Source organism: Morone saxatilis, unplaced genomic scaffold, assembly GCF_004916995.1.
Source record: "Morone saxatilis isolate NCDOM2014 unplaced genomic scaffold, NCSU_SB_2.0 Contig15, whole genome shotgun sequence".
NCBI lineage: Eukaryota > Metazoa > Chordata > Actinopteri > Moronidae > Morone > Morone saxatilis.
In genome coordinates, this window is record NW_023339707.1 from 18,037,595 (window position 1) to 18,049,721 (window position 12,127).

The window sequence follows — 12,127 nt, forward strand, 5'->3', positions numbered from 1 at the left end:
ATAAACAAGATGCATTTGTCAGAGAAGTTGTCAGTTTTTCATTTTGTTTATATAGTCTCATTTCAGTTTTGTTACCATTAAGAACAGAGTTGATATTCTTGAGAGGTGTGTTGGCTTGATGAGCCCAAAAGACATGTTATTCTGTCCGTGGATCAGTAGTTTTGTTGTTTTTTACAATTACTTGTGGAAAGAGTGAGTAAGACCAAAGTCGCATCAGTGTATCTTGATAATTCATGCTTCTTACTGAAGACTAAATCGGCTATTGTTATTGAGAAGCAAACTACACTTATTTTACTGTCTCTTTACTGATTTGCCTTTGGTGTTTGTATTTTACAAGCTGATCACATGCTTGTCTCTCTGCCCTGCCCTGCTGTTCACACAGCAAATAAACAAGCAAAGTAGCCCTGAAATATTACTGTTGTAATATCAAAACAAGAACTGACACACTGGCACAAACTGTGCTGTTTTTACCTTAAATTTTCGGTGTAATTTGTATGCTGTAGTGGCTCATGTCTGCGGCATGTAAAATATTCACATGGTTGCATTGTAAGTATCTAGTTACACAGTCTATTGAGACAGGAGCTATTTATGTCTAATCATGTTAGTGCCCATGTTAGGGGATCTGGATTGACCGACACCAGTTGACAATCAGATGCCTTTGTCCATATAAAGAATGCTATTCATCCACAAAGAGATAACAGTTCTATTGTTAACAACTTTAATCTTGACATAGATGTTAGTTCATTGAAAAATCTGGATTATTTGAGTAGAAAGATTAATTTCATACAACAAGAATTCAGTTCTATAATAAATACATATGTAGTTTTTTTTTCTCTCTTAGTGGTTTTATATGTCTTTGCCACAGTCACACTAATGTCTTACAAAAACAATACAAAAAGCCTTTTTATAACATTCTGGATGTTTCTGTTAGTTGTGTAAAACTATCCCAGGTAAACAGGCTGCAGTTTTAGTAGCAGAGGACTCATGCAGTTAGCACTGTGGCCACTTGATGTCAGCAGGAAAACACAATCCTATCTGTTTGTTTGGCTCAGTTACAGGAACCAGAAGATGAGATTTCATGGCAGAGCTGCACTCTTTTCAAAGATAGATAATACTTACATGCCATGCTCTGAAAAAAACAGACAGATCCGGTCAGGATGAAAGGCGGTTAATGATTTTAAGTATAGTATGTATTAATAACATCATGTTCTAAGTGGTTGAAATAATCAAATGCACCATTAGTTCATTATAGTATTTGAAAAGAAATCAATCCCATTTCTAGACTGAATAATGAAAGGATGAGAGTTAATCTTCATTCTTTTTTCAAAATTAATGTATGTCTTTTTTAGAAAGCACAGCATTTGTAAATCATGAAACTGATCATTCTATAGTTTAGTTTTGTGAAATTGGCTGACTGATGAGAATATCCAAAGGCCTCCCCACCTCCCCACATATCCCTCTCTCTGTTTCCCTGAGGATCCTGTTAGCTCCATTCAATCCTAATGTCCTGTGTTACTTATGGGATTTTAAATCCCAAACAGCAGTGCTGCTCTGTCAGAGCTGAAAAATATAACACATTACATCCACTGCACCATCTCCAGTCCAGCTGCACCGACCAAAAATACTGCATTAAGATCAATTTGAGGTGAAAAGATAGGTTCACGACGTATTAGTTTATTGACGTATTAGTTTTTTCCAGCACAGATTGGACTGCTCTGCTGCCAGAGTTGTTTATAAGCTCTATAAGCCGCCGTCTGCAGCATGGAACAGGATGAGTAGTGCTCTCCCTGCCATCAATGGGAGGCTGGGCAGCAGCAGAGAAGAGTGTGTGAATGAATCTGGGGTGTGGCGCACTAGCTGCAAGTTGGGTGGAGAAGTGACGCAGTTACGCAAGACAGGCCTGATGACTCATGCCTGCTGTTATTAACACACACTGCGGTTATGAGCCACCTTTTGTAATGTGGATTTAAGGGACACATAGGCCACCATAAAACTATTTCCTTATTGTGTGTAACACACATACGCCTCTGTAACACTGACCTTTGAAAGTGACTGAGATAGAGGGGATTTGCATAGGTAATAGTAAGCTATCAATATTATGTAACTGACTTCATTCAGTTTTATTCTACTGGTGTGTGTGTGTGTGTGTGTGTGTGTGTGTGTGTGTGTGCTGTGTAAAATGGATTATTTCATTGGCTAAGACTGAGTCAGGCAGATATGGAGCTGTACATAGTGCACACACGCACACACACACAGACACACACACATACACACACACACACACTGTTCCACAGTTGTATTGATTTATAAGTCATACATTCAAACCATTACATCACATAAGAGTCATGATCCACCATGAAATTGTCCTAAAACTGTTTCACTAAGCTATGCCAACAGTGTGATGTTTTTATAACCTTTTTCCCAGCTCAGTATGATTAATAGATGTATAAAATCCCCGGAAGAGCGAGGAATACCCCGGACATGGTTTAGAGCTTGGAAGGCGTTAACTACTCATACCATCTCTCTGCCGCCCACACATGCAGACCTGGTTTGAAGCCAGCAGGCTTTTGGGTTTAGAGGATTCCTGTTTTTCTTGCTTCTCTACATCACATGGTGTTGGATGTTGTCCAATGCCTAATGCCTCAGACTAATTTCTGGAAATTTCTCATTCACCACTCACAGTGACATAAAATATATAAATATATGTTTCAAAAACATCTAGTTTAGAATTAGGTATTATTCTTTTTTAGGTCATCTGACAATAATTGATTATGTTTGATGTTTTGTGATATAATAAGGATGATTTTATGTTGCCATCTATGAGGAACATCCTCCTCTACGGAACGGAAGCAAACTACGGAATTACCATAAATGATCTCATTCCGAATAAATGCAGAAATGTAGATGATTGCCTGTTTTTGGAGAGCAAATGGTAAGTTGTTTTTGTTGCCATAAATACACAATGAGGAAGTGGAACGCTTTAGACAAAGAGAGAGTGGAAGGACTGCAAATCAAACTTGAACAGACAGAATATTGTATCATGATGCTCCATCCCACTTCTGGTGCTGAGAACACTGAAGTACTGTTTCTGGACTGCCTGGCCATAATGGCCCATAGAACAGCAAGACTACAAGACACAGAATTCTCAAATTCCACAATAACTATTCATTGATTCAAATGAATAACAGCGATTGTTTTGTTTTAATGTACCACTGGAGGGTTTATCTATTTTTACCGCTTTCAAAAAGGAAACTTGTATGTAAAATGGTGAAATAAGTATTCAGATAATATACTAAATCTATACTATACTATAAATACTATAATACCTAAATACTCCACTACAAGTAAAAGTTCTCAAAAATATAATCTAAAGTATTAAAAGTGCTCCTTAAGAAAAAGTGTGTTATATTTTTAAATATTATTGTATTATTATTATTTACATTAGCATATAAGCAGTGATTGACATTGTAGCTGCTACATTGAACTACTTTCAACCATTTTACAAATTGTTTGATTGATCTGTAAAGTAACTAGCATATATAGCTATCATGTGAAATGTCAAATGAGAAAAATAAATAAATAAAATAAAATATAATATAATAATATTTAGCTGCTAAATGCTCCACTGTGTTCACCAGATAGTCTCTGTGTTTTGGTGCTGGGTAGGTAGCACACAAGAGACTTATCAGAGCTTTCTTTTGCTGAAAACAGCTGCCTGCTGCAGCCAAAAACAACCACTGTGAGAGTAAACCAAAACAGTAAAGTTGAGAACAGAAAAACCAACACACTCCGTATAATGCTCCGTAGAGGTCTGGGGAACTGTGGAGTCGAGTGCTAATTTCTCTGTGGGTTTGTCACCACACATGACCCCTTTCAGATTACACACAGCAATTTGAACCATTGTTATTATAAAAATATTGATAATAGCCACTTGAAGTACTTGAATGTACTGTTTCACTACAATATAAATCTGTATAAATTAGCAATATTTTACAAAAGTTTTAGACATTTTCTCCAGCAGGCCTAATGTAGCTTTGTTTGTTTTTTTGGAAATTCCTGTCCTCTGAGCTATGACATAATTATCTTGGTCACTAATGTTGTAGAAGCACATCCCAAGGCACAGACATGCTCTTTGGCTCGTTCAGCAATTCTGTACTGTAAGCAACATATGGCCTTGTGTGAATGGCATACCAGACAGCAAGACAGTTCCCAGCATGGCCTCCTCTGTAGATCCCAAGCAAGAACACATGATAGACAGATGACCTTTACTTTGTGTTGGGTCTAGCAAGACACGAGGAATGTTGCCTTTCATTCACTTTGCCACAGATTAAATTGCAAACAAATATCACTTTGTTCTTGGTGCTTGGTGAGTGCAGGCTACTGTACATCACCGGATGGTGAAATCGGCCACGAAATGAGAGACTTCTGGTATTAACAGATGGCTGCCTAGCTCTGCCACTAGTATTCCATGTGGCTCTGCTTTACACATGACCCAGTATTCTCCCTGCCAAAACTAACACTTTTCTTCCTCCTCAGAAGACATACATGTCTCTCAGAAAAGATTTGTTTCACAAGAGTTAGTTAGGAGGGTTGTGAGAGCTGTTTTGAAAAGATAGTATATCTCTAGTGCTTTCCTGGAGAGATAAGATACTTCCTGTTAGATGGCCAGAAAATCTAACTTGATGGATGTCGTAACAGCAGGCATCTTCACTGGTAACAGCATTGCAAGTAAGATCAGCATATTATTTGAAGTATTTTGTTAGTTGTTAGTTACAGTATGGCGGCAAACTGCACAGAGCCTTGTTCAGCTTATGCATGTGCCCTTGCTCTCTATGTCTGTCTATGCTTATTCACAAGTTGATGTGATTCAAGGGTTCTGAGAGTCGAATGGCAACCCCCAACAACAGGAGATACATACGTAGCTCCATGAAACCAAAACTAAAGGGTATTTCCGAGTGTTAACGCAACTGTGAACTGATAATGTCTTAAATTATAATTGTTGGTAAAAAGTGTAGATGGTATTCCTGTCATACGGTTCTCTTAAAAATAAAGACAGCATGGCTCAGAGGACAGCACAGCATCCATGATGTCATCCCCTCTTCAGTGACATGATGTCACAGATAGCAATCGGCAGAATACTGAGATTAGGATTAGTCTCCTCTGCCCTGAACATCTGCTGTACACAGAGTGAGACCAGTGGAAGTAAAAATCCCTGCAGTAAAGATGGGAGTTATTCAGATGAGATTGGCTTTTACAGCAGGATGGTCAAACATTTATCTGTAATAGGATAATAGTGACCCTTTCAGAAATGTCTGAACTATTATTCTATGGAGAGACAAAACACTAATGAAGTCTTCCGTGACTACAAGATGAACTGATCCTCATTTACAAATGATTGAGTCACTATATTTGGCGAGGGTGAGCTGAATAAATGAACTATTCCAGTTATTGTGCATCAGAGGCAGAAACAGCTGTGGAAATTATTGTCAGTCATGCAGTATGCTAAGTATGTTCTTATAACCACAGCAGGTGTGAACCAGCTCTGACTGGCTTCGGCTCAGCCTCAACAACACACGCACACAAATACGCCATGCTTGAAAACAGACTCATGCCCCCTCCTGCCCCCACCCTGAGCTAAAATCCTGTCAGTCTCATGCACATCTGCTTCCCCAGCAACTACTGCTGAGTAAGCACCGCTTTAGCCTCTGCTTCCCCTCATGGGTGATCATAACAGGACAAAAATACTTATCTGTCACACAAAACCTACTGCGAGATCAAACATACACACACACACACACACACACACAAACACAGGCAGTATTTCTATATATGGAAATTATAATTATTTTCTCATGAAAGGTTTTACTTAAAAAGTTCTCTGTCACAGTCTACAATGAACTCTGTAATTTCTATATATATGAGCAGACATGAGTTTCCTACTGATTTTCTTGAGTAACTTAGTCGCAAGTGGAAAAACAGGAGCTGTTAAGACCCCACACCTTGCCTTTGAAATTGGCAGCAGCACACAAAATGATTTATAATTACAGAATGCACAAGGCTATGCTTAACTCTCAGGTGAGACAGTCATGGAATAGTTGGTGCCAAAATATACTAAAAGCAGCTGCAAGGCAAATCTCACACATGATCAGCTACGGTACATTATATCTAAAAATAAGTGATTGAAGACAGCAATAAAAACTGCTATTCAAATGTATGTATTCATTCATTACTCCTGTACAGTACTGCTGATATACTGTAAATGTACTGTGGTACAGATAACACCTCTGCATTGCAGCTATCCATTGCCTCTACCTTATGGTGGGTGTCTTTTCAGACCTAATCACAGGTTGGCCCTGCAGGTATGTGAACAGCTGGGTTCAGTCGTGCTGGAAAACCCATCACTCAACAGCTTTTATTATCACAAATCCGAGGTGTTGCTACGCAAGTCTCTTCATGTGCTGTATTGCTGTGAAAGTTGAAGATTTTAGTTTCAGCCTGCTACACTATTCTCAGTCATCTTAGCCCCGAAGCTGAAAGGAAACCTGTTTTAGTGCAGTATTTAAGTCATTAAATCCCACAGAGTGACAGTTATTGGACCATGAACTGCTGCACAGATCATCTACAGAACATTCTCCCTACCCTTTTTATCCTGACTTGGAAAGCTTGTTCATGATATAATTTCTTCAGGGAAGGGAATTCATGGCATCACCTTTCTGTCATCTGGTGAGGAACATATGAATAAATCTTGCAGACAAAATAGAAACAATATCAAACCAAATTGAACATTCACGGAGCTGGAACGAAGCATAAATCTTACACAACACATATTACCTCCTAGCAACTTTACACATAAATTTGGAAATGGTCATACTTTGTGTAGTCTAATCATTGTGTGAGAAACTAAAGTAAGCACAACTGATTTATGCCACTAGCAATAACACATGTATCTACAGTAGCTATTCTGATTCACTGAATATTGTTTTGCCTGAAATTATGAAAATTAATCTTCATTGCTTTTTAAGATGAACTGGTTTCTGAAGAGAAATTGAATATTATATTATATACTATACTATATATTATAATACAAAAAGACAAATATACAGTAAACAGATGATGTAAATGTCCCTCTCTAAATAGCAGCATGGATGTGACGATATAGGGAACTCTCATTTCCTGTTTTTGTAAACAGCAAAATACTTTTATGGCTGAACAGATATTCCATTTTTGCCTATGTTTGTTAAAATCATAGTAAACAGCAAACATATTTTAACCAAGGCTAATACTAACGCTGTTACTAATACTATTGTGCAACACTGAATCTTATCACTCCCCAACGTGCAGAGGAGAGTCAGAAGTCTTGTATCTGTGGTAGAGTACATGCTGTGTCATCTTCCTCTTCCTTTAAGCACTGTTTGAGTGACTGGTAGTGGGTGTGTCTGCACTGTGGTATTGACAGATCTGGCCCTGTCACTTGTCTTTGTGTCAGAAAGACTGTGGGAGACAGGAAGCCAGACATCAGAGTGGACAGAAAACGGACATCTGACCACACCTAGAGCCTTGGGGCAGCACAGAGCCACTACTTTTCAACTCTTTGACTTCTCAGATCACTCTCAACCTGACTCAACCACTTGTTTAATCAGTGTGCTTTACCAGTGTGCTATCGACTTTCAGTATAAAAAAACAACCACAGTCTGAACAAAGACAAAGATAGATATTCAAGAAGATATTCAAGTAAAAATATACAATATATTTGTTGTATAAACTTGTACAGAATGTCTTGGACATTTAGCTTTACATACACTATACATAAGAGTCAAAATAGGGCAACATTCGCATCCTTCATGATTTTGAGAAAATGTCCCCCATAACAACCATATTTTATGTACATCTTTACAAACATACCAAACAAAACAGCCCTTGGATGCACTTTAGGAGGCCATGACGAGATATGCCTTGTATAAAAATCCCTGAAAATGTCTCTCTGTGAGGTAAGAACACATTTGTCAAACTCATTTCCTTTCATTCCCTCTCATACATGAAACTCACTCACTTGTTCTGAGACGAGACTGGCAAAAGAGAACAGCTAATTATACATTGTGTTTCCCTTAACATTATTGTGCCACAGGAGGAGTAGCTGCAGACTGAAGAGTAAAAAATAAGGTGAACATCCATTTCTTTATACACTGATTACTTACACATTTGTTCCTTTCAATTGTGGCAAAAGCCAGTCCTATACATTATACCTCGACCTGGTAACCGACATATCCATTTAATGTTATGGTATCGTCAAGGCATCAACAACAACAGGAAATGTGACCTAAAGGTTACAAAGCAGAGCATGTTGGTAGAACATAATCACATGCAAATAATGCAGTTATAAGCAACAGAATGTACAAGAGTGTTTCTGAAGAATAATATGTTTTAACTTTGATATTTCGCATAAGGGGGCCACTTGATCTTGTATTTAAAGAATAACTATTTAACAGATATTAGCAAAGGTATTATAAGTGAAAGCACAACAGAAATGCTTTCTGTGGTAACTCCGTTCTACTGCAAGAGAGCTGCCAACAGTCATCAGAAGAAAAAGTGGACATTAATTCAAGGCTGGATCACTGTAGTAACTTATTTCCCTCAGCTACAGTACCATCAAAATATCTCGGATTGGTCCCCAGAAAACCTTCTGATCTGATTGGCCAAAGACTCCTTTTAGACCATCAAGGCAATATTCATAACTGATACAAAGTAATACATAAACATCCACTTTACAGCTGGTGAATCACAAATTAACAGTCAAACAACAATCCTTGATTTAATAGAAAAGTTATGAAATGTCCTGTTGTTATGGCTGTACATGACCACTGATTAATGCCATGTATGGTGGATAGCTAAATGCATCTGTGTGTTAGGTATTAAGGCATTGAGACTGGATCTAATGGAGCATGTTCTCTGCATACTTTAACAGATCAATGCAGTTCATTTTGGTGTAGAAATACTGGAACTGACTCACTGCTTGTGTCAGCTAGCTGGACATCTGAGAGGCTCAAAAAACCTCAAAGACACCACAGGAAACAAGGAAAAGGCTGTCCAATCAATCCTCATGTGGACTCCAGCGTGTCCAGCTGGAAGACGTTGTGATTGGTTGGTGTGGTGAAGAAGAGCTGCTCCTTGCTGGTGGATCGATTATCACAGGGACTGTGCAGCCCCAGCGTCCTCTCAAAGTCCAGGAGCTGGCCCATGAAGTTGAAGTTTGGGGAAATGTTGGACTTCTTCCTCTTGACAAAGTCGTAAGCGTCGTTGAGAGAGAGGTTGAGCCTCTGCATCAGGTAGGCCACGGTGACGGTGACTGAGCGACTGATGCCGGCCAGGCAGTGGACCAGGATGCCACACTGCTTAGACCGAGCCTCATCTGTGAAAGGAAGAGAGAAATATGCTCAACAGAAAGTTACACAAGTACAAAAACATTTGCAGTTTTCATATAATTCTAAATAATATTTTCATTTATTCATATTTTACTGTCCTACAATGTTTCAGGCCTTCGGTGGTAAAATAAGCTTTTGCTGTTGACTGAGAGGTTCAGTTCTTGTTGTAACATTCAAATGACCTCGAAAACAGCAAACAACTGTCAACTAATTAACACTAGACCTAACTTGTGACAATTCAAACAAATACAACCCCAGAGAGTGGAAACAACATTTCCTTCCTCATTCTATCTCTAAACCTTCTGGAAATTAGACTGTGATCGTAGCCTTGCAACCACCAAACAAACAAGACAGAAGCTGTGGTTTCAGGTGCAGCCCCAGTGAACGACAACGAATCAAAAGTGAAATTGAAATGTTGTGGTGTCATCAAAAACAGGAAAATATGTGTTTATTTTCTAGATGAATGTGTTGTTACTTTGTATAAAAGAAATTCTGTGATATTGTTGTAGTGGTTAAGGAGGGAACGTTTATCGTGTCTCACAGTGTAAACAACCTTTTGCTTATGAAAACAAAAAAATTAATTATTCACAAGTATTGATAATTATATTATTATCAAACATAGCTAGCAAAAAATGACTTAATTAATACTTTTGGTTACTAAAAAGTGGCCATCCCATGGAGTACCTATACTTACTATAGTCCTAAACAACTAAACACACACACACACTAAGAACACATTTATTTTCTGATACGTGTGTAAAGAGTGTTTCTGTGAGTCTTACGTTTAATAAAGAGAGTTACTCACCTATAAATGATATGGCCTCTGGAAAGAACTGGGACAAGTTCTGACTCCAGTGGTCCGAAATGGGAATCTGTTTGTACCTGAAGTCGCCGTCATGCTCAAACATGTTGGGGAGATTGGGTGTGACATTCAGGATGTACTTGATGTTGTACTGGCCCAGCACGTCTAGGTTAGTGGAGTCTTTGGCGCAGCCCAGATAAAGGTAGGGTAGGATCTGGACAGGGAAGGCAGGCTGATTGCTGGGAATGGGGCTCTCCTCAGACTCCGTGGCACTGCTCGGCTCTCGATCAGATTCCCCATCGGAACAATCTGAGCTGATCCGAAGATTTCCAATACCCAGAACGGACAGAGGAGGAGAGGAGCTTGGACAAGAGCTGTCTAGGAGGGTCTCACAGTGGTCTGGATTCTCTCTGTGGAACTTTACAAATCCCCCTGGACGAGAGCCAAAACACAAGTTCACAAAGTCACATCATAGGCTTGAATATTATTTTAAATAAAAGCGTCACACCTAATATTAAAAAAAATTAATTTTAATGATATTCTCATATTTTCAATGGCCAAAGGCTGTTGGGTAACGTGGAGCACACTTGTAAAGAAGTAGCAAGTCCCCCCCCCCCCANNNNAAAAAAAAAAAAAAAAACCATTCATGAAATGCATGCCTGTTCCTGCTGGAGCAAAACACGGCGCAGCCATTTTGGAATTTTAATTGAGAATCTCAGTGACACACACAGCACACAAACTTTTGAACGGCTTACAAAACCGCAAACCCACAACAACACAGGATGAACGTTGGCGCAGAATGAGCGTGTGGAACGTTAGAACACGCTGGTTCTTAAAATTCGAATGTCGCTATTTGAAAGTAAAAAAAAAAAAAACATCAAGTAAATTTAGACTTCTGCGGCATTTGGCAGCGTATCTTCAAAAAAAAAGAAGAAAAAAAAGAAGACTTGTTAGCCTTTTAATACAGCTTATAACGACGCTAGGTTTACTAACATTGCGCCAAAACTAGCTTCATATTTCAACACGAGCGTTTAAGCGATCGTATTGTAACGTCAGTTTTCTAACGTTGTTACGTTCTATCGCACACTCTATAACAAGCTAGCTAACTGACATTAACGTGTAATGTTCACATTAATGACCGCTGCCATTGTTCACTGGGTTAATTCGACAGCGAAACTACTTACCTTCCAGGTAATACGCCTTACAGCCCTCTTCCCATAGTTTCTGAAGTAACAGACCCAAAACCGACGCCGGACCTCCACAGTCCTGCCAGTCCACCGTGCACTCATCATACAGGACGACCGTGTCCGTCTTGCACCGTCTTATGAACTTCTCTTTATCCTCATGGTTGGGGATGATAGTCCGGATAGGTAGGTTGCCCTTTTTGAACCTCCGGAGCATCAGCCCCGGTATGGCCAGGTTTATGGCGGTCTCTATGTGGGATGATTCATAAAGCTCATGTGAACGGCAGTCCAGCAGGAGCAGAGAAGTGCCTCCGGACTCTAACTCGAGTTGCAGCCATTCCACGCTTTTACTCGGCGTCACATTAGACATATCGGACTCAATATCATACTACATGCAAGCACAAACACTTACTACATGGTCCACCGAACGACGAGAAACTACATTTCATCCGGGGGAAAAAAAGAAAGAAGCGTTAAATGTTGCCCCGACAGTGCATGGCGCTTCAGCTTGAGCTAAGAGATTTCCCCTTTTTCCTCTTTTCTATTTCCATCAGTCAGTGAGTCTGACCTGTCCCAGAGCTAATGGAGACCTATTTACACTTTAATCCCCCATAAAAAACGCTTAAATGCGAACGTTTTATAGCCAATGATCTCTTCTCCAACTTCAGCTACTCCACAGCGTACCAAGGTCCTCCATGCACATTGTCGTTTTACCATTCCGA

At 39.3% G+C, this 12,127-nt stretch overlaps 1 protein-coding gene across 1 annotated transcript; it reads right to left on the bottom strand.

Annotated features, from left to right (window-relative positions):
• Window positions 1-7,726: 7,726 nt before the first annotated feature.
• Window positions 7,727-12,127, bottom strand: LOC118324664 (dual specificity protein phosphatase 7-like). Its single transcript, XM_035657098.1, has 3 exons — window positions 11,406-12,127; window positions 10,225-10,653; window positions 7,727-9,406 (listed from the first exon to the last, which is right to left on the bottom strand). The coding sequence occupies exons 1-3, from the start codon at window positions 11,773-11,775 to the stop codon at window positions 9,096-9,098; spliced, it is 1,110 nt and encodes a 369-aa protein (XP_035512991.1). The 5' UTR covers window positions 11,776-12,127; the 3' UTR covers window positions 7,727-9,095.